The sequence below is a fragment of the Gouania willdenowi genome, chromosome 3, assembly GCF_900634775.1.
Source record: "Gouania willdenowi chromosome 3, fGouWil2.1, whole genome shotgun sequence".
NCBI classification, from domain to species: Eukaryota; Metazoa; Chordata; class Actinopteri; order Blenniiformes; family Gobiesocidae; genus Gouania; species Gouania willdenowi.
Genome location: NC_041046.1, coordinates 9,038,813 through 9,066,374, shown reverse-complemented (window position 1 = coordinate 9,066,374; position 27,562 = coordinate 9,038,813). Strand labels below are relative to the sequence as shown.

General features: G+C 39.0%; 1 protein-coding gene across 4 annotated transcripts in view; it reads right to left on the bottom strand.

Annotated features, from left to right (window-relative positions):
- Positions 1-326: 326 nt before the first annotated feature.
- The window catches only part of akap13 (A-kinase anchoring protein 13), a 223,947-nt gene continuing 196,711 nt past the window's right edge, over positions 327-27,562 (bottom strand). For all 4 annotated transcript variants that reach the window (XM_028473335.1, XM_028473327.1, XM_028473344.1 and 1 more), the window contains 13 exons: positions 23,295-23,543; positions 23,132-23,208; positions 20,197-20,378; positions 17,610-17,692; positions 17,339-17,527; positions 14,153-14,332; positions 11,963-12,036; positions 9,717-9,758; positions 8,019-8,069; positions 7,672-7,944; positions 5,511-5,690; positions 4,091-4,391; positions 327-2,544 (listed from right to left, as the gene is read on the bottom strand). In XM_028473335.1, the coding sequence (XP_028329136.1) occupies positions 2,492-2,544; positions 4,091-4,391; positions 5,511-5,690; positions 7,672-7,944; positions 8,019-8,069; positions 9,717-9,758; positions 11,963-12,036; positions 14,153-14,332; positions 17,339-17,527; positions 17,610-17,692; positions 20,197-20,378; positions 23,132-23,208; positions 23,295-23,543 (1,934 nt within the window). In that variant the 3' untranslated portion in view covers positions 327-2,491. The remainder of the gene's footprint in view (positions 2,545-4,090; positions 4,392-5,510; positions 5,691-7,671; positions 7,945-8,018; positions 8,070-9,716; positions 9,759-11,962; positions 12,037-14,152; positions 14,333-17,338; positions 17,528-17,609; positions 17,693-20,196; positions 20,379-23,131; positions 23,209-23,294; positions 23,544-27,562) is intronic.

The window sequence follows — 27,562 nt, the reverse complement described above, 5'->3', positions numbered from 1 at the left end:
AGTAAGAAGTTAACCAGCATCGTAGCACAGCACGCGTGGAGTAAATACCGGAAGTTTGTGCGATAAAAGGAAATCCAGCTTTGTAGTAGTTTAACATGAGTTAAAAACTGGGAAAAAAAACAGACGTGTTCACTTAAGAAGTTGTATCTAGTAGAGGTGAAGAAACATCTGGAATGCTGCATGGGTGCAACAGGATTTTTTAAATATCAGTAGCAACAAACAAAGCAAAAAAACTCTTTGTTAAATGGGATTTATTATTATTATGAGACACAGACTTTTCCGTTGCTCGTCACCAACAGTGAGAACACATAAATAAAATGCTGCAATAAATCACAAATCAAACCATTTATTTTTTACATGCGATTTGATTCATACATAAATTGTATGTACACATTTGCCCTTTTTTTGTTTTTTTTACATTGTTCAGAATGAAAGTTCGGTGTACCATTAGTAGAGTACAGACATTTTCCTTCGTGGGTTCTACTCTAGTGCATTTTAATCATTACGATTTAAGGCAGGGCGACGTCGCCTGATGGACGCACTCATCTCTGGGTCGACTGATCATCGTCTGTGGTTCCCTCACATCAATTCTTTTATTCTCATCTTCCTTCAAACATTAAAGCTGCGGCTGCTGGTTTGTTTTTACCAATTACAATCTGACAACTTGTTTGTTCCTCGAGCCGTGGGGAAAATACACTCATCACATTATTATCTTCATGTGTGAGGAAAAACACGTCTATTTCCAACAGCAGTGAGAAATATTCAAACAATTAATGCTGACAGACTTTCTGGATGTGGCAGATGTCACGAGGGGGGGTGTCTTTAGTCATAGGGACGGCGCTCCCTAGTGGTCGAATAAACTTAAAGTAACAGAAAAAGAAGAAGAAGAAGCAGGTTTTTCTGTTTCTTTGACAGGATTACAGAGAACCCACAAACGACACGGAGCCACTAACGGTCAGTTCCCTGTTCAGCCTCTTACACGACACGCTGGAATTAAGCAGTGAACGCAGACAACACGCTAACAAACACACACACACAAACATGAGACACGAGGAAGCCACCTTCTATCCTACCTGTCCAGCAGGTAGAGTGTGTCTGTGTGTGTATGTGTGTGCGGTCACCATAAAAACACCACTAGCCCTTTGATTACATGGATTTCTGTGGTGCAGCCGGTCTCACAACATCTCTTTGGTTTATTGACAATTACAAAACGACAAAAGATCTGACGTCTCGCGCTGACGAAGAAAAACAACAACAACAACAAAGTGAGAGTGGATGAAATGATGCGACACTCGGGTTCAGTCAAATATAACGTGTTTGTGGTGCAGCTCTGTTTCCTTCATCAGAAGCTTTTAGTCACTCAATCCATCAGCCTGTGTGTGTGTGTGTGTGTGTGTGTGTGTGTGTGTGTGTGTGTGTGTGTGTGTAAAACAAACAAACAATGCAGTGAGGATTCAACACTAGCCGTTCCTATTCCACCTGCAGCATTTCACGAGGAAAGAAAGAAAAGAGGGCGTAGGATTGGCTGAGAAACACACCCGCTGTACGCAGACCAGACCCTCTTTGATCAATCAATCAATCAGAACCAGTGGCTGATCAATGCAGTCCCACCCCCGTCAGCACTGATGGAGGAGGAGGGGGAGGAGCCAAAGAAATCTAATCAAACATATGAGTGTGGGACAAATGGCTGTGTATTAAAGTGAGTGATTGTTATTCCTGAGCTCAGATGCTAACGTGGCTAACACGTCCATGTATTGTAGCAGTGAATGAGTGATTGTCTGTTAATAATGGACTGTGTGCACCTGCTTTAGGCCCTGAGGGATTAGAATCAGTGTTGGATGGGTTAAAGTTTTACAGATGAAACGTTCTGATTGGGGAAGTTTATTTACATGGTTTGGACCAACACGGTGTGTAGTTGATCACAACATTCTAAGCTGTGTTTGATTATCATCCGACCCCAAAACGCCACTGATGAAATGAGATGATGGAGAGAAAACTAAAGATTATCTCTCTCTTTGTGCCGGAGCTACGAATAAAGCCGAGCCTGTTGGTTGGTGCTTGGACGCCTGCCAGGTCTGACCACTGGGGAAAAAAAACCCACCACAGTTCATGAAAAAATCAATGCAGACAAGGAACTCAGTGAGGATGCGCTTGAGTCACAGAAGCAATTCACTGTGAAATGTTTGCAGCTGTCACGACTGTCCCGTTCTTCACAATGAAGAATTTCTTTGGGAAAAGAAATGATGGAAGAAGTTACGTTGAGTGTGTGAGCGTGGGAACAGATAAACCGATAAAAGACGGCTAATCCGCAGATGCTGCACGTGCACGGATGAGCGCTTCCTCTAATGAGGTCCATCAGCTCCAGCCGCTGTTCCTGGACTTCTAACGTCTTTACATGGAGGCAGCGGATTCCTGCAAAGGAGGAAGAGGAGGAGGAGGTGCCTCTCTCTCTCTCTCTCTCTCTCTCTCTCTCTCTCTCTCTCTCTCTCTCTCAGCAGAAGAAGATCTCCTCATCCAGGGAAGGCTCTGCTAAGCTTTGGGCTTCTAGAAGAAGAAGAGAAAGAGGAAGAAGAAGAAGAAGTGGAGTCAGAGTGTGAATAAACACTTCCCTCTCACTAATGTGAGATCACATGCACTTCACGTGCACTGACAGTTTCAGCTCCTGCTGTGATGACGACTGACCTGCTGTTTTTTAACACGCAGCACCAAAAAACAACATGGAATTATAGACCTGTGCTGATTTTAAATTACCTGTACAATGCAGGGTTGGGCTTAATTACATACACATTTTCAATTACCCATGTTTAATTACAGTGACCATCATTTTTCCCAATTACAAATATGTTTTTATCCTCAGAAAGTCAATTACAATACTGAATTACAATTACAATTAATCACATTTACTGAGCCTGAAATAAATAAACTTAATGTGGTTTAATCTTCCTCTTGTGTTAGCTTCATGTTAGCATCTCTTGTGATTGATAACGAGTCCTAACTCAGCTGTAAAATACACTAAAAACAAATATTCGTAAATAATATATTCTTTCCTATTTATTGGTTTCCTTGGTAGGCTTCCTAATCAATGTAAATATAGGTTTGAATGGTTTTGTTGTGGGTATCTGAACCCAGTATACACCTAAATCTTTTTAAATGGTAAAATATGGGAAAGCTTGATATAAAAAACATTTAATAATTGGTAACTACATGTGTAGAACTGTACATAGAACTGTAACATGGTTGACTATTTTTATACAATTTTCATGGCAATTACAATTATAAAGTCAATTATCTAAACTCAAGTACACTTTAATTACGATTACAACAGCAACTGACACTGACTGAGAGACATTTTAAACATATTATTGTTGATTTAATGTTTCTACTGCTGCTTCTAATGTTCTTTTTGATTTTTAAACAGGTAAATGTTTTCTGTTGCACTGTTTAATCATGTAAAGTACATTGAGTTGCCTTGTGTATGAAACGCACTATACAAATACATTTGCCTTGCCTTATATCTGCCCTTACAAAGCTCCTTAAATCTCTCATATCAAAGAGTGCATTGGTACGTAATCATAACAGAGGTGTTTAGCTGTCACTCTCATATTGACCAGTGGTAGCTGTTGTCTGTATTTCACTGCCCACACTCTAATGATGAGTGGTGATTACATGCACCGCTGTCTTTGGTCAATAGAAGACAATTGCTCTATTGACTCCCAACAACAACAACAACATAGCAAAGTCAATGCAAGTGTCTTTTCCACACAACGAAACACACTGAACGTTTGCAGAAATTGTTTTTTTCTCTCTGTATGATTAAACATTTTAGAAAAGATGTGTGACGCGTTTTGCTGCTGCATGAGCCGTGCGTTTGTTATTTAGAGATGCAAATGGACCAATGTTTGTTCTGGCCTTTATTTCTGTTCAGAACAGATTAAGAGCAGCTCCTCAGTTAAGTTCAAATGCACTTTTGGCAGAACAGAGTAATTAAATATTAAAGCCCTTGTGCTGTGGTTCCTGTTAAAGGAGAAGAAAAGAACAGAAAACCCTGAAAAAGTGAACTGAGCATCTCTGTGAGCTGATTGGTTCCTACCTGCTGGTTGTGTGCTTCCTCCTTTGTTCTTCTTCTTCTTTTTCTCCTTTCCATCCTTGTTCTTGTTCTTGGTCAGCTGCAGGAGGCCCCTGGAGATCTGGTTGTTGGTTTCACTGCCCTTCATGTTGGTGGAAGACGATGTAAACGGGTTGAGGCCTTTGCCTTTGGGCTTGGAGATCTGTGTAGGCAGCCTGGGCAGGGACATGGATGAAGCTGGGGGGAGGTCCAGTGGGTCCAGTTCTCCCAGTGAACGAGAGCTCCCTGCAAACTGGGATTCGTCCGAGGTTGTGGATGAAGTTCTCTGGAAACGAGAGGTTAGACACGTGAACGGCTGCTCTCTGTAGGTAAGGGCAGAGCTTAATTAGGACCGAATCCTGCCGGAGCAAAATCCGGCACCTCCCAGATTTTGACCGGCACTTATTTGATTGGATCAGCACCTCTTTTTTTTCCAGCACCTCGTTTGCTTTTAGGTGTTTTTATTACATTTTAAAGTATCGTATTTGGACAGCTGTGTCTTTTATTGAGTTGAAATGACTGGAAATGTCACTGTACACAAAACTGAATGTAAAAACTGAGTGGGAGTGAGGAAGAGAGGGGAAAGTCAGACCACGCCCCCGTGCTACGTCTAAAGTTTGATTTTCTGCAAAAATGACGTCTTGTCAGCTTGGAAAACGGTAGAAAATGGCTAAAAAAAGTTTGGATCTAAATAGTTTTTTAAGCCAATAAGTGAAGCTAAGCCTTCTTTATAGAAGTCCAAGGTTGGTTCTGTGGAAATCGCGGAGTAGCAGCAGCAGCACAGCAGCAGTTAGCGTAGCTCGTAGCAGAACCTTTAGCAAAGATGCTAATGCAGGAGAACCTGTCTCCAACACACAGGACACAGGAGGAGAACTATCCAGGGGACATGAGGAGGACTCAGGGACAGAGCGCAGAGAAGGAGACGATGGGGAAAGTTCTGCTATTGATACAGAGACTCAGTTCAATGAGCTGCTACTCTTACGCTAACGAAAAACAAGGCAGGCCTCGGCCGTGAAACATGTAAAAAAGTTGTGAGGATACAAATTCCTCCTTCTCTTTTGGACAAATAACAGGTAAACACATGTTATATTTTCATATCCTGCTGTGCTGCTGATTCATTAGAGGAGTTATAGCGTTATGGTGTATTGTATGGCTACATTAGCTGTGATTTTGCTCTGTCATTGGTGCTGAAACACGGCAGATGTGACCGTGCTTCTTTAACGCTGATTATCATTCTTTTATTAAACATTTAGATTATTTGGTTGTTTGTGTTCATGTGATATTATTGGCTCAATTAAAAAAATGTTTTATTCGGTGACATTTTTGTGTCTCTCTCACAGCTGGTGTTCTGGGACCTGATGATTTACAAATGAAGCACTGGGTGAGGGTGAATATGCTGACTCACCTCAGCTCCTCGCAGCCCCTCCATCTTGTGCAGTTGCCTCTGTACGGCCTCCTTTTCCCGGTCCAGCTTCCTCTGGGCCTCCCTAAGCCGCTCCAGGTCTTTCTGGCACTTCTCCGTTCTGCTCTGCAGATCCTGCTTCTCTTCCTCCAGCTGCTTGTTCTGCTTCTCTATCTCCTCCTCCTGTGGTAGCAGGAAGTAGAATTAGGGCTGTCACTTTAACACATTAATTAGGATTAATAAATTACAGGAAAAAACATCGTACAAACACAAATGTCTTTTTACTTTCCTCTGTAGCGTCAGGATGAGGTCTAAATAAAACTAGTGGTACTCAAGTGTCATTCACCACCTGTTTCACATGAATTCAAGTCAAGTCAAGTCAAAGTGTTTATTGTCATCTGTACAGTTAGAAACACGTTTCCCTGTACAATGAAATTCTTGCTTTGCCGGCCGCCAGTGAATGCCTACGTAATAAAGGAATAAATCGAGATAAAAGAACTATAATAACTAACAGTGGCATGCAACACTGTTACTCAGCAAAAACCTGAACATTAAATACAAAACACTAATGTGTAACCAATGTAATGCTGATTTAAAAAATGCTGTGTGCAGAGTTCAGTCTGTTACTAGCAGTTGAAGTCTTTATGCCAGGCCTGACGACCAGTCCTCCCACGGGAACTTGACTGAAAATCTGCCTGTGCAATATCATCTGTTCATTATCAACAAATAGAATATTTTGTAATATCTACTAATTACTGTACATGTAAAATTCAAATTGCATTTTTAAACTGTAAGGGAAAGAGACATTAGCTAGCAGTTAAAGGACATGTAATTTTTCTCTTTTAATTAATAATAATAATAAAAAAAAAACAATTTAAATTTGTTTCATTTTTATATTTCTTATTTTGCAAAAAAAACCCTAGACATTTATTTATTTATTTATTTATTTACTGCGATGGACCTTCATTTACCAGGAATTATTAACGTTTGTTTGAAAACATTTTAATCTGTGTTAGCATACTTCTTTAGACAGAAACATTGTAAAAAGTAGAGCTGCAACTAACAATTATTTTTATTTTTATTACTAGTATTTTTTGTTATACTGTGACAGCATGTTTTACACAGAGGAATTAAAACAATGACATAAAACATGTATTGATGGTGTAGTTGTTAAATTTAACACATACAATATCAATAAGATTATGAATAAATGATACATCACAAACTTAAAGCATGAGCTGTCTTGAACAAAGAATGGGTAGTAAACAAAGAGTGTAAATAAGTCACTTTAAAAAGCTGGAGCTAGTGCTTTAATGACTTCAGAGTTTAAAGTTTTTCACTGGTTTGTTTTTGGTGAAAGGATTTGAAGCTTCAGAAACTATCTCACGTTAAGCTTCTTCAGTTTTTTGCGTCTCTCCTCCGTTCTTCTTCACTGTTTAAGGCTGGGTTACACTGTGCCATGTTTACAATCGTTCTCAGCTCAAACTGTGAGGCTCGTGTGCAGAGGCCAATTGTGCGCAGCTCACGATGTATGTTCTCACGTACGGACCAACTCTGCTCACACTGTACATTCATACACGACACATCGGGGTCTTGTTTCCGGAAATGCAACGTCCAAATAAGAAGAAGAAGAAGAAGAAGAAGAAGAAGAAGAAGAAGAAGAAGAAGAACTCTGAAGCGTCACCATTAAAACAGCAAAAAGAGCTTTAAAAAAGAAAAGACAGCGTTTGATTTCCTTACGACCATACGATTACTGATCGGGAGCTGGCCGTGAGGCGACATGATGCATGACACAAGATTCAGCAAAGGCTCGTCCCAATCCCAAAAATAGACGCACAAGTCGAAAATCGGCTCAAAATGGGCCAAAAAAAGCACAGTGTACGCCAGCCTTTACTTGCACACAGTTGGTGGTGCAACACTGCCCCTATAGGTCAATGTAAGGTACTGCAAAGAAAAAAAGCAAGAGGCAGCGGACTGGATTTTATCATTCATTAACAAAATAAAACGATCAATGATAGGAAATCTGCATCGACTAATTTTTGCAGTCGACATTATTGATTATGTCAACCAATCATTGCAGCCTTAGTAAAAGGTGTCAGTTATTAAATTGCTCAGGCCCTGTGGTGGGAGACCAGTGCTTCCAGTGTGCGTCTGTGGTGGTTACCTGTCTGTGCACTCGACCCTCCCTCTCAGAGAGCTGCTGCTCCCTGAGGTCCCACTCCCTCTCCCTCCTCCTCCTCTCCTCAGCGTGGGCCGCCTGCTGCCTCTGCAGAGAGGCCATCTCCTGCCGCTGCTTCTCCAGGCTGCGCTGCTTCTCCTGCTCGACCAGAGAGCTGGGCCTGGACGACGTCCGTGTTAGGGACGTGAGGGATGAGGAGCGCTCGCTCAGAGCCTGCCTCTGGTCCTCAATGAAGCTGTCCTGCTGGACCACCACAGCCTGACACACAGTAGGTCACATTAGTGTTTGCTGCTAATAGAGACATTGTGAAGCAGAGCATGGAGCTGACGTACCTGCAGAGAGCTGAGCAGCAGATGCAGGTTTGAGATGCTTTGAAGGAGTTGCTGATGGAGGAACATAAATGAGTGAGCAACCTTAATACGAGGGTGACCATATTTCACAAAAGAGGACACTTGAGCAAACCTCTGCATACTCAAAGTACTCCATGTTTTCTTGAATCGAACTTGTAACGGCAAAATACAATATAGTAGATAAATAAGTAATTATTGTCCATAAAGAAATAATTTATCTCTTTAAAACAAAGACTTTAAAAAAAGACTGAAGTCAATCACCTTTATTATGCGTTATTACAATCTGTCCTTGAAAAATGTCATATATACCATCTTAAAACCTCACAATCAGTGAAACAATGAAAAACATCTCCAAGAAATAAATAAAAACTCAAAGCTTACAGAACAATAAATAATCATTAGAATACACTTCAATAAATAACTGTGAAAGTTTACATTTTTAAGCCCCTCTTGTGGTTTTATACTATGCACTGGTTTAGTTTTTATACTATGCACTGTAAAGTGACTTTGGGTGAACTCAAGGGCGCTGATTTCCAAATAAAATGTATTATTATTATTATTATTATTAATCCATCTTGGACTTTAGTTTCTCTACTCTCTGCTGCTTCTGACGATTTTGTCAAAACAAAGCGACATCTTTAATGATTCCAGCACTTGTGAGTAAATGACCGTAATGACATGATACTGGCTGTAAAGAACAACTTATTAGCTTTCAGAAACTGGTGGAATTTCTCCGATAGAGCAAGACGCATTCAGGGGTCCTGGGAAACCCAGACATTTTGATAAGTTTGTAACAATTTTGGACAAGATGTCAAAAAAAGACAAGTCACCCTACTTAATACACCCTGCTCCGTTTGCATCTGAGAGCTGCACAAAACATCAGCATGAATACGTAAACAGCAACTAGTGACACATGCTTTTACCATCAACAGAACTGAGAAGATATCGTCGTCAATTATTATAAAACAACAAATGAAATCCAAATGTGACAGATTAGACATTTTTAAAAGTTGCTCACGTTCTAATGTAACATGTCATGTACAGCATGTTTATTCCATTACCACACATATCAACTCTGAAAGCATTGAGGCAAATTAAACCCAAGCTTTGCTCAGAGTTTAAAGATAACCACACATTTCACATGTTAGAGCCATGTATGTAACAATAAAAAATGTAAAAACTGGTCAATAATGTAACAAGACACTGAGTCCAAAATGTAAAAACTTTTGCCATATATATATTTTTTTTTTTTAATATGTATTTGTATACATATCAATCAACACAAATATTAATGCACGTTGAAGCAATACACTCTTTAATCCATAAATCATTGATTCACTGTGATGTAATAAAATGATTACACTATTAGGAGAAAATGGTTTGCCTATCCTATAATGTAATAAAGACAAAAGGCTTTTACGTTTTGGGCTCATTTCGGGCTTTAGTAACATTTTTTACAACAATTTGGGCTCTAACAATCCCACCATAAAGAAAGATTTCCTCTGCAGTTTAAGGATGAGGTCTAAATAAAACTAATGGCTCTCGAGCGTCATTCTCCACCTGCTTCAGATGACTTCACTAATGTGTAATCAATGTAATGCTGATTAAAAAATGCTGCGAGTGCAGAGTTAAGACAGTCTCAATGTAAACGACAGCTTTAACTGCATTAAAGGCAAATACCTCACTGTTCCTCTTCAGCAGCATCAGGCCAGCGTTTCCTCCCTGCACACAAACACACAACATGTACACGTTAGGGCACACAGCTGTGTGTGTGTGTGTGTGTGTGTGTGTGTGTGTGTGTGTGTGTGTGTGTGTGTGTGTGTGCGTGTCTGTGTGTGTGTGTGTGCGTGCCGTCACTGTAACTGAGGACAGCCTCATACATTAAATATTCCATCTTCACTTTACTATTCAGTGAAAATAAAAATAAAAGGCAACATTAAAATGCATCAATAATTTCAAAGTCACTTTTAAGATACTAAAGCACTAGAAACAGCACTAGCACACATATTGGTTAATGTTAGAGTCTGACATAAAGTATTAACATTAACATTCTGCTGATTATTGAGAGGAATCGGAATCATTTCCAGTGTGAACCTCGACCATAACAAGTGTTTTTGGACTGTGGAAATATAGAAATGAAAATGAAACAGAAGTTTTCATAGGGCTGTCGTGGTATTTTGAAGGAATACTCCATTCTCTGGTTCAAGACTTAAAGGGATCCTCCACTGTTTTTACAAATGTGGCCAAAAACCTTTGAAATGTACTTATTAGAAGATCTATGCCTAACAAAACACATTATTATGGAGTGAAGCATTCATCCTGATTTATAGATCATTTAGCAGCTTTTTCAGTCAAAATGACAACTTGTGCTACTTTTGGTTGCTCTAAATCAGGGGTTCTCAACTGGTCTCACCCTGGGACCCACATTTTATCATGGTCATTAAATCACGACAAATTTAGTTTTTCAAAAATTGCTCTTGAAAACACACATATACAGTATAATATATATATATATTTTTAAACATAAATCTATATATTTTCCTGTGCATCATCCATTTCACAGCAAGTCCAACATGATAGACATGAGTATTTATTTACTTTTGACCAGCTATCCGCGACCCAACCAGCTCAGGGCAGAGAAGGGGAAAGGAATGCCAGCAGCTGAAGGGGAGGGGGGGGCAGCCTCTTATAGGCGCTTCACTTGCCTTCCCTGCAGCTTGGGGGGGAAGGGAGGGCGGATAGACGGCCAACATGGCTGAAATATAATTACTTCGCTCCGTTTCTGAAAACAGAAACGTCAGATGATGTGTGACGACCTGGAATAAATCCAGTCAAAAACAAAGTTCCAGGTGGCGGTGGGGGAGAGGAGGGTGGGCTAAGGCTGGCTTTCGATTCTGGCTAGCTCAACACCAGGTCTCCTAGCAGATAATTCAATGAGGTGGCCTTTTTTTAAATAGGAAGCCATGCATTCACCTTCACCAAGTTGAATAAAATTTCCAAAAGCAGCTCCTATTTGCTTTTGAAAAGCAGGAGCTTAACATGTATTGTCGGTGCCTTCTCTATAATCTGTGGCCCCTGAACTAAAATGAGTTTGACACTCTTGATCTAAATAATCAGTTTTGCGATCACAGATTTTCTCTGGTCACAACTGTTTTTTTATCCTCTTTCAGGTAAACAAAAGAGGTTTACATCGGCATCTTTAACTTTTTCTGATTATTTTGAGCAACCGAAATAGTTGCTAAATGATCTAAAAATCAGGCCGAAGGCTTCACTCTAATAGGAAACAATGGGATGTTTACAGGCAGTGAGGCCGTGTGACATCATCAATCACGGGATTTCAAGAAGAAGAAACACAGGCTCTAAAACTGTAAAGTAGTCCCACTTCTAAAAGTTAAGAAAACGAATATGGTCTAAAATAATGTGTTTTGTTGGCCATAGATCTTCTAATAAGCACATTTCAAAGATCTTAGACCACATTTGTGGAGACAGTGGAGGATCCCTTTAGGAGGAAAAAATTAAATATATTTGACTCAGTTTGTGTCCTACTGTCTCATTTGCAGACCACAAATGTAAATGTGTAAAAACCTTCCCATCACCATGGTGAATGTCTGCATAGTGGCAACATTTAAAGCATCTGGAACATCAGCTCCTAAAGGTCATTTCCATCCAACACTGAGTTCTCTCTCAACTGATGGTTGATTAGCAACGGATCCAGACAGGATGAGCCCAGAGGCTAATTCACTTCAGGAAGAGAGGCAGCTTATAAGTCGTATTAATGGTATTGTTCACATTGGAGGACAAAATGCCCCCCCCATCCCCACAGACACACACACACACACACATGACCTAAGGTTCTCTCGGAGGCGTAATAGGCACAGCCTCTTCACAGTAGAGAAATAATTGGCCGTGAGATGTAAGATGCTGACCTTCTTCAAGACGCTGTCAGACTCTGTGCGGCGCAGATCCACCACCATGTCCTCGCTCTCCTCTCTGTCTCCACCTGGCATGAAGGCAAATCACAGGACACACACGAAGAGGGTCAGCGTACAAACCCACAGACAGAAGCTCTGTGCTTTATCATGTGTAAGTAACACAACAAATGTCTAAAAATAATTGTGTGGATCAAAAAAGATTCACTTGTGACTGTCAGAATTCCTCTGTAAGCTTATTCACAGCTGCCCATTCATTTTACACATAAGCCTCAGGAGAGTGCAAGCCTTGCCTTTAGTTATGCTGCTTTTAGTTTAGCTATACAGAGGCCTTCAATTAGCCAGGGGTAAAAACTGTTAGCCTTACATGGTTGTAACGATTTATTGTGGTGACACCGAATAAAATGGATAAGTTGGAAATCCTGTTCTTCTCTTTCTTTAAAGGGATCCTCCACAGTTTTTACAAACATGGCCTAAAACCTTTGAAATGACCTTATTAGAAGATCTATGCTTAACAAAAAGCATTATTTTGCACTATATTCATTTGATAAACTTGTAAAAATGGGACTACTTTAGTGATTGATGGTGTTACACAGCCACATTTGTCTGTAAACATCCCATTGTTTTCTATTGGAGTACAGCATTCAGCCTGCTTTTTTGATCATTTAGCAGCTTTTTCGCTAAAAATAACAACTTGCGTTGGTTTTGGTTGCTCTGAATAATCAGGAAAAGTCACCCAAGAGGACTTCTATCCTTACAGTTTGTGCCTCTTCAACAGTCCGTGATTTACTCACAAACTTCAGCCACCAGAGCGTCTGCAGCGCACTGTTTAAAAGAGATTAAAGGTCCCTTAGGAGAGCTCTTCTTCTCTGCTTCATTGTCTACTGCCAAACTGCAGAGTGGGAACTGTTTTTATCCTCTTTCGGTAAACAAAAGAGGTTTACATTGACATCTCTAACTTTTCCTGATTTATAGAGCATAGGCGTGTCAAACTAATTTTAGTTCAGGGGCCAAACACCAACTAGTTTGATTAAGTGGGCCGCAGATTTTATGTGGGTTAAAACAACGGCTTCAACATTTTAATTCCTTAGATTACACTTCCTTGTATAAGTGATATACTGTACAGTATTTAAGGCACTAATCCAAGCAAAAAGTGACAGATATCAGTCCCTGCATGATCTTCAATTAAATTTCCTTTATTTTGTGACCAATTTTTTATTTTTTTTAATTTGGAGAAATTCTGTGGAATAATTTGAGAAAAATCTCAGAATTTTGGAGAAACAGAGTTCTTTCAACAATTTGAGACTAAAAAGACAGACGACCATCGTGTAATTTAAGCATGGGAAAACTGTGAGCCCTGCAAATGTTTTGGAGTTTCATTGACTTTGTGTATTTGGAGGGACTGAGAAATCTACAAGTGAATTACTTGGTCATTTACACAATGATTTATATCTCATGCGGGCCAAATTGGATGATCTAAAGGGCCGGATTTGGCTCCCGGGCCTTGAGTTTGAAACATGATTCAGAGGACCCAAAAGCAGCACAAACTGGCATTTTGACTGAAAAAGCTGCTAAATGACCTAAAAAGCAGGCTGAATGCTTCACTTTAATAGAAAACAATTCACGTGATTTCAAGATGGCGGCATGGAAGTTCTAAAATAGTCACATAGATCTTCTAATATGGACATTTCAAAGGTTTTAGGTCACATTGATAAAAACAGTGGAGGATCCCTTTAAGAAAATGAGGTGGGTAGATGATGTGTTAAAGGTATGATGAGTTTTGGTCCACCAGTGTATTCTTTATTAGTATTAGTTAAGGTTCAAACTTGTTTGTAATGTAGAAACCAAAGAGAAAGTTAAGCTTTATTTGTTCCAGATCAGTGTGTTAAGAGGTAAAAAGTAAGAACGGTTCTCTACAGGCCAACCACACTGTGAGCTTGTGAGTTCAGGGGCAGAGCCTCGAGCCATATTTCCCTCAGGAACAAGAAGGCAGCGCTGCTTTCTAATGTGTTATCAAACAGCACTGTGTTGTCAGGAGGAAGTAATGTTTGCGTCCAATGTGATCTCAAATGCCATTTTGAAGGTAATACAAAGTGCTGCACTGTGCCTGAACACCTTTACATTGGACAGCTGAGGGTATTACACAGTTCACCACAGGTGGACAGGGTGGCTCGTTGTCTGACTCACTTTTATTGCTGTGCATCTGGTGACTGTCAAAGCCTCCAAAGGTCTCAGCCCGACGGGGCAAGCACACCGGCCCCGCTCCCCCACACACTCCTCCTCCTCCTCCTCCTCCTCCTCGTCCCTCCTGGATGCTGGCCATGGCTCCTCCCAGGCTGCCATTCACCAGCGTCTGCAACGTCTCCACTGACACACACACACACATAGGTGAGTAAGTGAATTTGCCCAGCTAAGTGTGTTAGCGCTCAGCTGTAGCTCTGCCTCCATGAATCCTTGCAGCCCTCCACTGGCTCCTGTTGCTAGGCAACAATTGACAAGCTGTTTGAAGCGCTAAGCCCGTTCACTAAAAGTTTAAATATCTTTGTGAGCTGAAATGTACACACACGCACACACGCTGTGGGAAGTGGTGCTCATCTCCATCAGCACACATTGATATTAGAGGCTGTGCTTTGACCTTTCCACTGGAAATGAAGGAGAATCTAAGCTGCTGCTGCTGCCGCTAGATGCAAACTCACAGCCAAACAATAACCTCTGGTGAGAAATGACTCTACTGCTGCCAATTCACATATCAAATAAGAACAATTACTGCCTCGGGCATCGCGGCTGAAAAAGACACAGTGAAGTAAATCTTTGCTGCTGGTGCTCCTTCTGATGTTAAAGGCGAGGGATGGATACCAAACATAGAAAATGCTAAACATACTTGGTACTTTTTACTGTTCGACTTTTTTTACTTTCAGTGACACATGAAGCAGTGTCTAAGTACGTGCATAAGTGCGTTAGGGCTGAGCAATGTATAACTGTGCCTGTGTGTATTTAAAAAAGGTGAAGTAATCACGTTACTGTATTTGAGTAGCTTTAATGGGTACTTGTACTTTTTTGAGTATAATTGTATTTATGTTTTATTTGTACTTATGTACGTTTTAAAAGAAGTCAAGTAATTTGTTACATTTCTGCACCAAACCATTACTAAGTAAATTATTATTATTTTAGTTTTAAAATGATCAACAGACATTGAAAAAAAAAAAAAAAAAAAAAGACCAGACGGTGCAAAAATAACATTGAATGCTGGTTATTTTCTCAGTTTTAGAGTTCATTAATGTAGCTACACTTGGAGTCTGAAAATCTTTTTTATTTTGAATTCAATTCATTAATTTATTTGTTAATTTGGAGAGGACAGCGCATATTAAAGGACCCATGTTAAGCTAAATCAACTTTTCTGTGCTTTAAACATAATAAAGTGCTATTAGGGCTTCATACACATGGCCAAAGTGTTTTTTCATTGATTCCCTCAATCGTTAGTTAGAGGGTGATTTGCTCCTTTCTTACTACAGGGTGAGCCCAAACACCTCACTCCAATTTGATGACGCGTTCCTTTGATGACGAATTTGACACAGCACTGAGCTGGAGAAGCCACGCCTCCAGGAAGCTCTCTGCTCTGATTGACATGTAAACAGACACACCCACAAAGGTGAGCATCTCAGCGTCCTTCACACAGTGCTATATATGTATTTTCTACAGTCTACGTATGTACAGGTGAATGCCCCGCCCCCACGCTCTGTCTCGTGTTTATAAAGCAACATGAGCTCAGCTACAGAGTGGGTGGGAGGAGGGCGGGCCGTCCTCTGGCCCTACGTCACTGTGCGGGGAGGAGGAAGTCAGTGTCCCGTCTATAGACACGCCCACTCATGAATATGCATAAGTAGGAAGCAAATCAGCCTGTTTGTGTAGAGTTGTTCAGAAAGTGACTTTTCAGAAGCTAAAACTCTAGAAAACGGGCGAGTTTGGGAAAATAAACCTCAAATACTATGTTTTTGGGGTTCTTAGAACAAATGGAGATGGGTGAAAAATAGCAAGACATGTGACCTTTAATGAACACCAGTACAATACTTTGTGTAAATGTGTCAGATTTAGCCCTGAGCTACTTTCCATCTGTAGTCCTCATACATTTAAGACAATGACAACAAAAGATACAAACATGGAATCATTGATGTTATTTTAAAGTAGGGAGTGAAAGTAACTAGTAACTTTTACTTTGAAAAATATTTAATTGAGCTACTTTTTACTTGTACTTGAATATTCTGTGTATGTACATTTCAATCAAGTAACAGTACTTCTACTTTATTTTATCTTTACACCTCTGATATTTAAAGTGTTGCTTATCTACACTTGAACAAACTTTGTTAAAAAACATAAAGTCTCTTCCTTCATATTTAATTATGTGATGCTTTGTGGAGAAGCAGCTTTCAAACACATAAGTTGAAAAACAGAAATTGCTCTCATTTGATTGATTTCAATGCATCAACAAGCATTATTCATACAGTATACGCCTCAGACATTTGTTCTGCATGGGGTGATTAGCTATGTATGGAGGCCAGCTTTTGTGTTTGCATCAATAATTGGTGGAACATGTTGGGCTCCAGATGGTCCTCAGAGCAAACAGCTTCACTGACTGCTTCAGAACAACTATTTGGGGACAAACTATGTAAGACCGTGACTTAAAGACAAGCTACAAATCTGTGTCCTGATGTCAGTATTACACACACACACACACACACACATATGTTGACCTTTATCATGTCAAGGTGCTGGTTTAACTAATACAAACTACTTCTTTTAAATGCTGCTGCTGATAAAAACACTTTTTCATTAATTTATTGAGGTGAAAAACTTGTTTTTCCAACTTTTCCCACCTGAGGTTGCTTCCTCACTATTTGAACTGGGTTCTGTATTTCTGTCTCTTCTTTCATCCCTTTTACTTCCTCCAGGAAATAGACAAAACCACATTCTCCTTTTTCTAATGGGAATATTCCTCTGATTTAGTTTGAGCCCACAGCACCTAAAGTTTAAATTCAGTTTCACTTTAGAAAATCAACTCCAAATGTCCTGGAGCTTTTCCCCGTCGACAGCACACACGTGCACACATGGATGCATGCGTTTCTTGTCTTGGCACCACTAATGGATTTTTTTGAACCTTATGGAGCTAATTTTACTGACATTTCTTTTTGAAAAATAGGAACAAATATCCAGATAACGTGACCGTTATTGCATTTGATAATGTGTGTAGAAACCATGGCGAGGTCACGCCCCCTCTCTGCATATATTTCACATCGTTCTGCTTTAATGTCAGGGTTATTCCATGAATGATGCATTGAGGGCACATATATTACAAAGCCGCTCTTTCCTAGGCCTTACCTTCCTGTAGGGCATCTTTCATGATGGACGCCCCCCGAGGCACCTCCAGGCTGCTGGCTGACCTGAAGAAAGGCTCGGTCTGCCAGCATGTCTCCTCTGAAGGGTTCAAGCCCTCCCACATCCCTCTGAAGAGCCGCACCTTTTCCTCCAGGAGAGACATGATCTCTGCATCCTTCTGCCTCAACATATCTGAGCAGCAGACGGACAAACACGGAGGGGAATCGTTTTATGGGGTTTTTCCACATGAAAACAAACACAAATCTTTGCTCACCTCTCATCTCTTTGGTTTTGCTTTCTAGCTGTCTCTTGTCATCTTCCGTCTCACTTGGAATCCCTTCATCCTCGTCCTTCTCCCTGGTCAGTCAAAGAAGGAACAAACCATCATTATGGGATGCATCCACCTGATTCCACCAGACCAGAGATTCTCTACAGCAGGGGTTCTCAACATTGGGGTCGCGACACACTGGGAGAGGGTCGCCAGATGCAGATTCAGCAACTACACCAAACTTGCCATATTTTAACCTATTTTCATCACTTTTTCTTGCCATATTAAAGCATTTTTGCTACATTACTCCCATTTCTGTCAACTTTCAATGCCTTTTCTGCACATTTTTTTTTTAACTTTCAAGACATTTTCAACACTTATAAACACTTTCCACCACTTTTCCCACATATTGTCGCATCTATCGACCCAATATTGTCACTTTTAACCTCTTTTTACCATATTTCATGCTTATTCTTCCAATTTAACCACATTCACAATTTGTCACATCCATTATTTGCCAGTTTAAAGTAATGGTTTATTTGTTCCAATATTGATATATTTTTCTGTCGTTTTTTTGTCTACTCTAATTTAAAACTTTTACCCAATTTCTGTGGATTTTAAAATTTCACCACCTTTTCATCCATTTTTGGTCACTTTCAACCAATTTTTTTATTACTGATTAAAACAAGCATTTATATCTTTAAAATCGGGGCAAATAGTAAACTTCCTGGATAACAGTGAATATTATTCAGATAAATAAATAAATCTGGGGTGCAACTACACCAAACTTGCTGTATAATAAACTATTCTCATCCTTTTTATTGCCATATTTTTGCTCCTTTTAATGCATTTATGCTACATTACTCCAATTTCTGACACTTCAAATTTCAATGCCTTATCTGAACATTTTTTTCTAACACTTACGAACCCTTTCCACCACTTTTCCCACCTAATGCTGCATATGTTGACCCATTATTGTCACTTTTAACCTCTTTTCATCATATTTCATACTTCATATTTTTTGGCAAATTTACCACATTCACCATTTGTCATGCCCATTATTTTCCATTTTAAACTACCGTATTTTTCGGACTATAAGGCGCACTTAAAATCCTTTATTTTTCTCAAAAATCAACAGTGCGCCTTATAATCAGGTGAGCCTTATGTATGAAATTAATATGTCAAAATGTTTTAGTACAACCTTGGTAAACTATGAAGCTGCACCGCTTGATGGATTTTTGGCGATTCAGGGCAACCGTAGTCAGGCGCCTCGATATGTACCTGTACTGTGCTTCAACATACTGAACTGAAAAAGTGAGTGTAATGTTTTATATTTCATGTGTTAAACCTGAACAATGTTGAGAATTATTGTTAATGAGCTGAATAAAGTTTGACTTATCTGACTATTTGTTTCGCTTAATGAGCTTTAATAATAATAATAATAATAATAATAATAATAACAAACAGGTGCGCCTTATGTATGAAAATAGATCCGGTCAGACCCATTCATTGATAGTGCGCCTTATAATCCGGTGCGCCTTATAGTCCAAAAATACAGTAACTGTTCCAATATTGACACTTTTGAACTTTTTCTGTCCTTTTTTGGCCACTCTAGTTTGCAACTTTTAACCAATTTCTTTGGTGTCTAAAATCCCATTTCACCACCTTTTCCACCATGTTTTTTGTGACTTTTAACCCATTTTATTTCTGATTCAAACAAGGATTTACATCTTTAAGATGGGGACAAATAATAGTAAACTTCCTGGATAACAGTGGATATTATTCAGATGAATAAATAAATGTGATTATCACAGATTCATAAAACAATGATCCATCATTTTGCTGACTTTATAGATGGGCCTCAAAAATCTCTCCCCTTTATTCCTCCTTATAGATGTCCCTGTCTCCACATGACTGTTCTTCAATGTTCATGTCTGTGTTCAACCACCTTCAGGTACAGTGGGGGTCCCTGGTTTCTGGGACCTTTATTTAGGGGGTCGCAGGCTGAAAAGGTAACAACCACTGCTCTACAGGAATGTTTTTTTTGTTTTTTTTAAACAAACAGTCGTGCTTTAAGTTTCTATCATATATTTAAAATAAATACTGACACTTTTGGGACTTCTGTAAAATAATGAGAAGTTTAAGCTTCAAGGCCATCACTGCTGTCAAAGACTGACATAAAGAATGGTAAGAAAAATTCAAATGCCAGTGATTTTCTGTTTTATGTTACCTCATGGCATGAGTTTAATCCCAATTTTGGATTTTGACAGAAGTCAAACAGTGAAGGAGCAAAACAGTGAGCTAAAGCTCCTCCTTCCCCATGGCTTCATTCTAATAATCCTCTGCTTATTGTGAGCTGCCCTCTGAGCCAATCCAGCATTAGACTGTTCTTGGGTACATCCCAACCCCACCAGGTAGAGAGTGCTGCTAATCCTCCCCACAGCACAGTACTAAGACTACTTCCAGCTTTTTGCTATGTAGAGTCGTGGGCTGGTTTGTAACACACAAAGACAGAAGGTGGGACTCCTCAAAGGCTGATGTAGTTAGAATAACAAGTGTTAGTTTGTGTGAACATGGGTTGGTTCCTACTTACATGGACTGCATGGCCTCCTGGATGAGCTGCATCCAGGTGTTGCGTTCATCTTTGGAGCTGGCCAACACTTCCATCATCTCCGGCTTCTCGATGCCAGCTGTGATGAAGAAGAGGCCGCGGTCCTCGTTAGCCACCTCCCTGACGATCAGCTTCTGGAGGGAGATGACCGTGGAGCGCTGGTCCTGGAGGGAGGGGAGGGTTTCATGGAAAAAACAATGATGACAATGGGAGGGTCAATAGGGAGGAGGAAGGACAAATAAATGGAAGGGAGACAATCAGAAAGAGGAAGATGCTCAAAGAGGAAAAGGGCGGGGGGAGGAAAGGCAGATAATGATTAAGGGAGGAGAGAAAGGACAGGAGGAAACGAGCACAGACAGAGGTCAGTAGATGATTAGCAAACAAAAGAAGAGAAGTGTGACACAGTGCAGAGAGTGTTATTACTGGACTGGAACAGTAAAATGAAACCATCAGGATGGACTGGAGCTGATCACAGTGACAGCGTTTTAACAATCAGAAAAATAAAGCTTATTTGACTTTTATGCATTACTGTATATATTATCACTGTTTTACATTAATAAAGCTTTCAGGCTCTTACAAGGGCATGATTTTATCATTACTTTGTGAACCAGGTCATAATAATAATAATAATAATAATAATAATAATAAGAGTAATCAAATATGAAATACTAGTGGTTTGATTGACAATAAAATTACTGTCAAAAAGAGTACCCTAAATATTGAAACAACACACTAATGACTTTATACGGCTTTAGGACATAAACATTAACACTAAGGGTGTCCCGATCCGATATTGATTGATATCGCTCCGATATAGCGTTGTGACAACCTGCAACACGCCTGTGCAGGGTCAGTGACTTGTCCACTCGCCTTTCCCACACCACCAGTTCACTCCCCTGTTCAGCCTCTCACTCTGACCTCACATTAACGCCCATCTCTGTCTCTTCGCCCATTCGCTCCCCCTGGTCCCGCCACCGAGCAAGCCTCCTGCCTGCGGTAGTTAAAATGGCATAACTCAGAAAGCCGTGAGAGCAGCAGCATCGGTTTCTGGGTCGGAGCAGAGTGTTTATGTGAGAACTCCGTACGAGATCGTTCAAAGCCCTCACCGGGCGCGTCCTTACTGGTGGCACTCCATCCACCCGTGGCGCTTGTCATTTGCCGCAAATAGTTTTAGAGTTTGAAAAGCCAGCCCGCAGACCCAGACACTACCGCTTCCTGGTAGCTGCAACAAGTCGGTGATGTCATTACGCACACCGCACGTACTGGACTGTCTGTGAGTTTCCTTTTTGTTTTCTTTAATCAATACATTATTTGCCTCTGCTGTTATGACATAACATTGATGGAAGTATGTTAAAATAATATTAAGTATGTTTATTTCAAAACGGACCTTCCGCATTCCTTCTGTGTGACGTCATTTACTCTTTTGCAGTACGTAAAAACTTTGTTTTTAAACTATGTTTAATGTTCATATATATAATATTGAAAGTGAAAAAAAAAACGAAGCCAACCACAGTTCTGTTTATTTAGATACACTGTGGAGCAAGGAAATTGGGGAATGAGATCTTCTGACTGATCTGGATCTTTTTGGATATTTTTGAGCTGGAGCTTTATTGAGTGTATTGGAGGGCAAAGGACTCACTTACACATCTGTATATACTGTATAGTTTTTGTGTTTGTTTTTTCAATATACTTGCAAAGAATTACATTTCCTGAGTGTTTTGTTTTTTTTTCAGTGTATGTGTCATCTGTAAACAGGGTGTATGCCTAGAAGCATATGTCCTGGTGAGGTTTGACATTTTAAAGGAAACTCACCGACTGTACAGACAAAATAAAATATATACTATATACTTATACAAATATCCTATATGTCAGGAGGGAAACCTGGCTAGCACCCATAAAAACTGAAGCTAACAATCATAGCAACAATAACCATTAACCCACTGCCAAACCGTCACAGCGTGTAGGATACATGAAGCTGCTTATCATATTTACAGTTGTATGAGGAACGCGTGACTATTAATTAAGAAACTTGCATTAGATCATTCTACATGTGCACGCCACGCACAGATTTCAACAGTGTCGGCAGCAATGGGTTCAGGTTTAAAGAGAGTTAGTCAGGTCTAACTTTGTAGGTCTGGTGGAAATGTCACTGCGTACGCGCTTATTTAGGTTTATTGCAAAATCACACCGCCATTTATTGGCCTGGCACGTATAATACATCATTTTTTATGCTTTTCGCTGTCTCATGTGAACAGAGAGCGTTTTGAAAATGTTGTGTGAATGCGTAACTTTTTGGAAAAGTGTCACGTAAACAGGGCCAGAAGTTGAGCTTTTTCCTTCCTATTCACTATTTGACAAATATTGATTACAACCATCCTAAATATTTTTATTTATTTTTTAAACCTTTATTTAACCAGTAAAGTGTCATTGAGATTAATAATCTCCTTTTCAAGAGAGTCCTGTAAGCAATTAGGTCTAGGGGACTTGCTCAAGGTCCAACAGTGATGGCCCACAGTGGATTTGAACCTGCAACCCTCTGGTTACAAGCCCACTTCTGTAACCATTATGATCATACGAGAGAGAGAGAGAGAGAGAGAGGGAGAGAGAGAGAGAGAGAGAGAGAGAGAGAGAGAGAGAGAGAGAGAGAGAGAGAGAGAGAAAGTGTGAAAACACAAGTATCCAGTAGTATCTGCTCAGGTTCTGACTATCTTACCATCCAATTCACTTTTCTAGGTCTCCTTTGTTTTTTTCAACTTGTGTGTGTAAAATAAGACATGATGTCATAAAAGGAAGATTTGAACCCTTGTGTAAAAAGTGACTTAGACCATTATGATTTATCAAAGCTGGGTTGGAGGCTCAGAACAGCAAGGATAGAAAAACATATCATTTCTACTCAGAAGTGACGGTAAAAACCTACCAGCATAGCAAAGATATATTTCTGGTCTTTCTCTTGGAGAAATACAAAGACATCCGAGAGTAGCAAAGCATGGACCTCTGCAGGAGGTGAACCAACAGAGAAAGACACCAGTTAGAAATGGGACATGATATATTCAACCCCAGCATAGCATCCATGTGCTCACCCTTCAGTCTCCCCTGCATGTTTTTGAGTTGCAGCGCTCCATCGTGGATCAGTCTCCTCCTCAGTAGATCCTCTCTGGCGAAGATCTGCCCGCTCTTCATCATCATGATGGACTTGCTGTCGGTGCGGCTGTGAAACTCCCTCAGACGCCGTTTCTTATCGTGTTCATTGACTTTGCTGTCCACTGACGCTATCACTTCTTTCACTAACCGAATGGCCTCCACCAGGTCATCATAGTCTTCATCACTCACTGCAGTGGGACAGGAGGGGGGGGGGGGGGGGGGTAATCAGTGATCATCTCAATTCAATCTGAATAGAATGATTTAAAGCACACAGCACAGCTCGCCTGACACGTTTCATACCAGGGGTGTCACACTCATTTTAGTTCATGGTTCAAACACAGAGCAGTTCATCTGATTATAGGCAGGAAAAAGAGTAATTTAATCATTATTGCGTTCTAGTTTGGACTTCAACACATAATAAATGATAGAACATGTACGGCACTGATAATATCAAAGCAATAAGTGACAGATACCAGTCCCAGCAGGATCTTTACTTTATATTTAATTGATTTTCTGGCCCATTTCGATGTAATTTGTGGAAATTTTGTGGAATAATTTGAAGAAAATTGCCAGATTTGGGAAAAATTTATTTTTTCTCTTTTAACAATTTCAGATTAAAAAAAACTGCCATCATGTGAAAAGGGTTGTGAGGGAATGTGAGTCCTGCTAATATTGTTTAGTTGAATTTGTGTATTAATTTGGAGATATTTACGACTGAATTAGTTGGTAATTTACACAATAATTCATGGTTTCTCTGAATTTTTTGCCAGATTTTGGAAAAATTGAGAGTTCTTTCAACATTTTGAGATTAAAAATGACTACCATCATGTGATTTAAGAAGTGGAAAACTGAGCTCTGCAAATATTGTGGATTTAAATAGAATTTTTAGATTTGGAGATATCTAAAACTGAATTACTTGGTAAATTACACAATATTTCAATATTATCCAATCATTTTTACTTTCTCAAGGGGGCCACAATGGATGCTCTAAAGGGCCAGATTCGTTGAGTTTGACATGTGTTTTATACAATATTATTTGACTGAGGGAAACAAAGCCCAACTGAGCTAAACTAAAGGAGAAAAGAAAGAAAGTACGCGAAGTATTGTTCGATAGAAAAACAAATATTGTTCAGTTTTAAAAAGAAGCCATTCATCTATGAGACAATGCAAGTGTTTGACTGAGTGAATCTGCAAATGGATCATTTGGAGGTTGGATGTTTGCATAATGCTCAGCTTATATTAATCAGCTTCAATTAAAGTGGAGGTTCAACCTCTGCAGGTGTGATGTATGAACGTCTTTAGTTCCACCAGCTCTTGGCATTATGAGCTGCTGTTTGTTTTGTTTTTGTCCTCTCTTTCATTTGTCTTGTGACTGTGACAACAACAACGTGTACGTTAGCCAGTAATATAAGGTTTCACTTGTTTACTGTTTATGAGCAACCACAAGCCGCTGGGGCAAAACAACAGCAACAATGAACAGTGACAATTTCTCGTGTAATTTTGCAAGTTTCTTAGTTAAGTGTAACTTTTTTCAATTACCCATGTTCAATTACAATTCTATTACAATTACAGTGACCAGCATTTTTTCGAATTACAATTAATTTACAATTATTTTTTTATCCTTAGGAAGTCAATTAAAATTACATCCTGAATAACTGAACTTCAATTACAATTAAATAATAACCTAATTAAGTTGGCCTTTCTCTGGTGTTAGCTTTCTGTTAGCATCTCTTACGATAACGGGTTCTAATTCAGCTGTAAAATACACTCAAAACTAATATTTATGATCTAATTCATTTCCTATCCACTGGTTACCTTATTATCATTAGGCTTTCTAATCAATGAAAATATAGATTTTAATATTTTTGGTGTGGGCATCTGAGCCTCTTTTGTGTCAGTATATCCCTCAATTTCATTTTTTTTTTGTTTTTTCTTTTTTAATGGTGAAATGCTGGAAAGCTTGATATGAAACATATTTCAATATTTATTAACTACATATGTGTAGAACTGAAACATGGTTCCCCAGTTTTGCATTAAATTATAATAATTTAATAATTTTTCAATTATCTAAACTCAATTAAAATTTTTATTACAGATCACGACAGCAACAGATTTTTAAAATTACAGGTATATCATTATGCCCTAATTGTAATTAATTATTAATTACATGACTACAATTATAATTGAACCCAACCCTGACCCTCATGTACAGTGTGTACTCTATCTTTGTTTCAATAACATCAACCTAAAATATAATGCTGTTTATTGTGGAATATGATCCCACAGAATGAAACTGGATGGATGCATGAATGTATGGATATCATTTTAATTCTACATCTGGATTAATTTTCTTTTTGGTTATTGTCGTGATTCTATTCTTGTGCTGCCGTGCACTGAAGCTCCGCCTCCTGCCTGTGACTGTAGTGTCATTCCCTTTCTGTGTATGTGGAAGCTGGCAGTGTAAAAGCACCTCTTAAAGCACCTTCGGGATTAAAGTGAGAGCTCTCCCGTCCCACATACAACTATAAACAGTCCCTGGGGAGGGATTAGAGAGCGTGTACACAGTAGGAGGCCGGCTAACGAGAGCCGCTTCAAACCAGATAGAAATACAGTGTGAAATTCTTCACCTCTTCAAAGTCAAGCTCCATCCATTATCACAAAAACAGCGATTGCTTATTTTCCTTAAAATATGCTAAAGCTTTTTGAGGAACTTGAACTTTTGTCAAACAATAACGCTGCAGGGAGCTCTGAGGTATCAGAAAGCACAAAGGCGAATATTTAAGAACTGAAAATGTTCATTTCCAGATTGAAATGAGGAAACACATCATTAACTCCTAATGTTTTAAACCTAGCACGTCGGCTTTCATATATTTAATAGATTTGACTTTTAACACCAGGGCCAATGATGTGCACATACATTTGCAGCTACTAAAATTGAGTTTTCATGAAAAAGACCAGTGTGTGAAAAGTTAATAATATAATATTTAAGAACTGTGTGAAATGTCACACTTCTTCTTTTTGTTGTGTTTGGTTTTAACCTCTAAATCCTGATGCAAAAATCAGTAAATCAGATCTAACAATTACAAAAATTACAAAAAAAACAACTACTGCTATGGATTGGACTAAAAGAATATCCAATGAACCCTTTACTCACTCAGAAAATGTATTGATCGCTGCTTCCTTGTTAAGAGGTTCTGCAATCAATAGCACAGAAACATCCCACACCATCTCTGATGTGTATTTGTGTAGAACAATACTACACAAACAGATCCATTTGACGAACAAAATGTGCATCGAACGTGGCTTGACTGAATACTTTTTGCGAGTCCTGGTCGTCACTAGAATTCAGTGAGGTAGGCACTGCCTACCTTGCCCACCCTGACTGCAAGTCACTGCTAGAATTTTTACCAACATGTGAACATTAATGTTGGATAAAATACAATGAAATTTGATGCTATTCTGCTGTTGTTTTGTTATGGTGACCAGTGTTGGGGTCAATTATAACTGCAATCGTGTAATTGATAATTATTTACAATTATGGTGTAATAATAATTGTAATTTAAACATCTGTTGTTGTTCTAATCAGAATAAAATTGTATTTGAGTTCAAATAATAGACTTTGTATTGTAATTGCCATGAAAATTCTATGAAGAAATGTTAATAATAATTAAATGCTAAACTGGGGAACCATGTTATAGTTCTATGAACAGTTCTACGCATATGTAGTTCATAATTATTAAAAGATGTTTCATATTTGACTATTTAAAAAAAAAAAAAAAAATTTAAATAAATAAAAAAAAAATATATATATATATATATATATATATATATATATATATATAAATTGAGGGATATACTGACAGAAAAAAGGCTCAGATGCCCACACCAAAAATATTAAAAGCTATATTTTCATTGATTAAGATGTCTAATAACAAGGTAAGATAGGAAAGAAATAAGATGATAGATATTTGTTTTTAGTGTATTTTACAGCTGATTTAGGACCTGTAGATAAGACAGAAACAGAAAGATAACACAAGACGAAGGTTGAATTTTATTAGGTTATTCAGTTCAGGCTCAGTAATTCTGATTAATTGTAATTTAAATATAAAAATTGAAAATGTAATGAAAACGTAATTGTAACTGAAAAATGTAAGTGACTCCAACACTGATGGTGACCCAATTTACAGCTAAAGTCAATCCGTTTTGA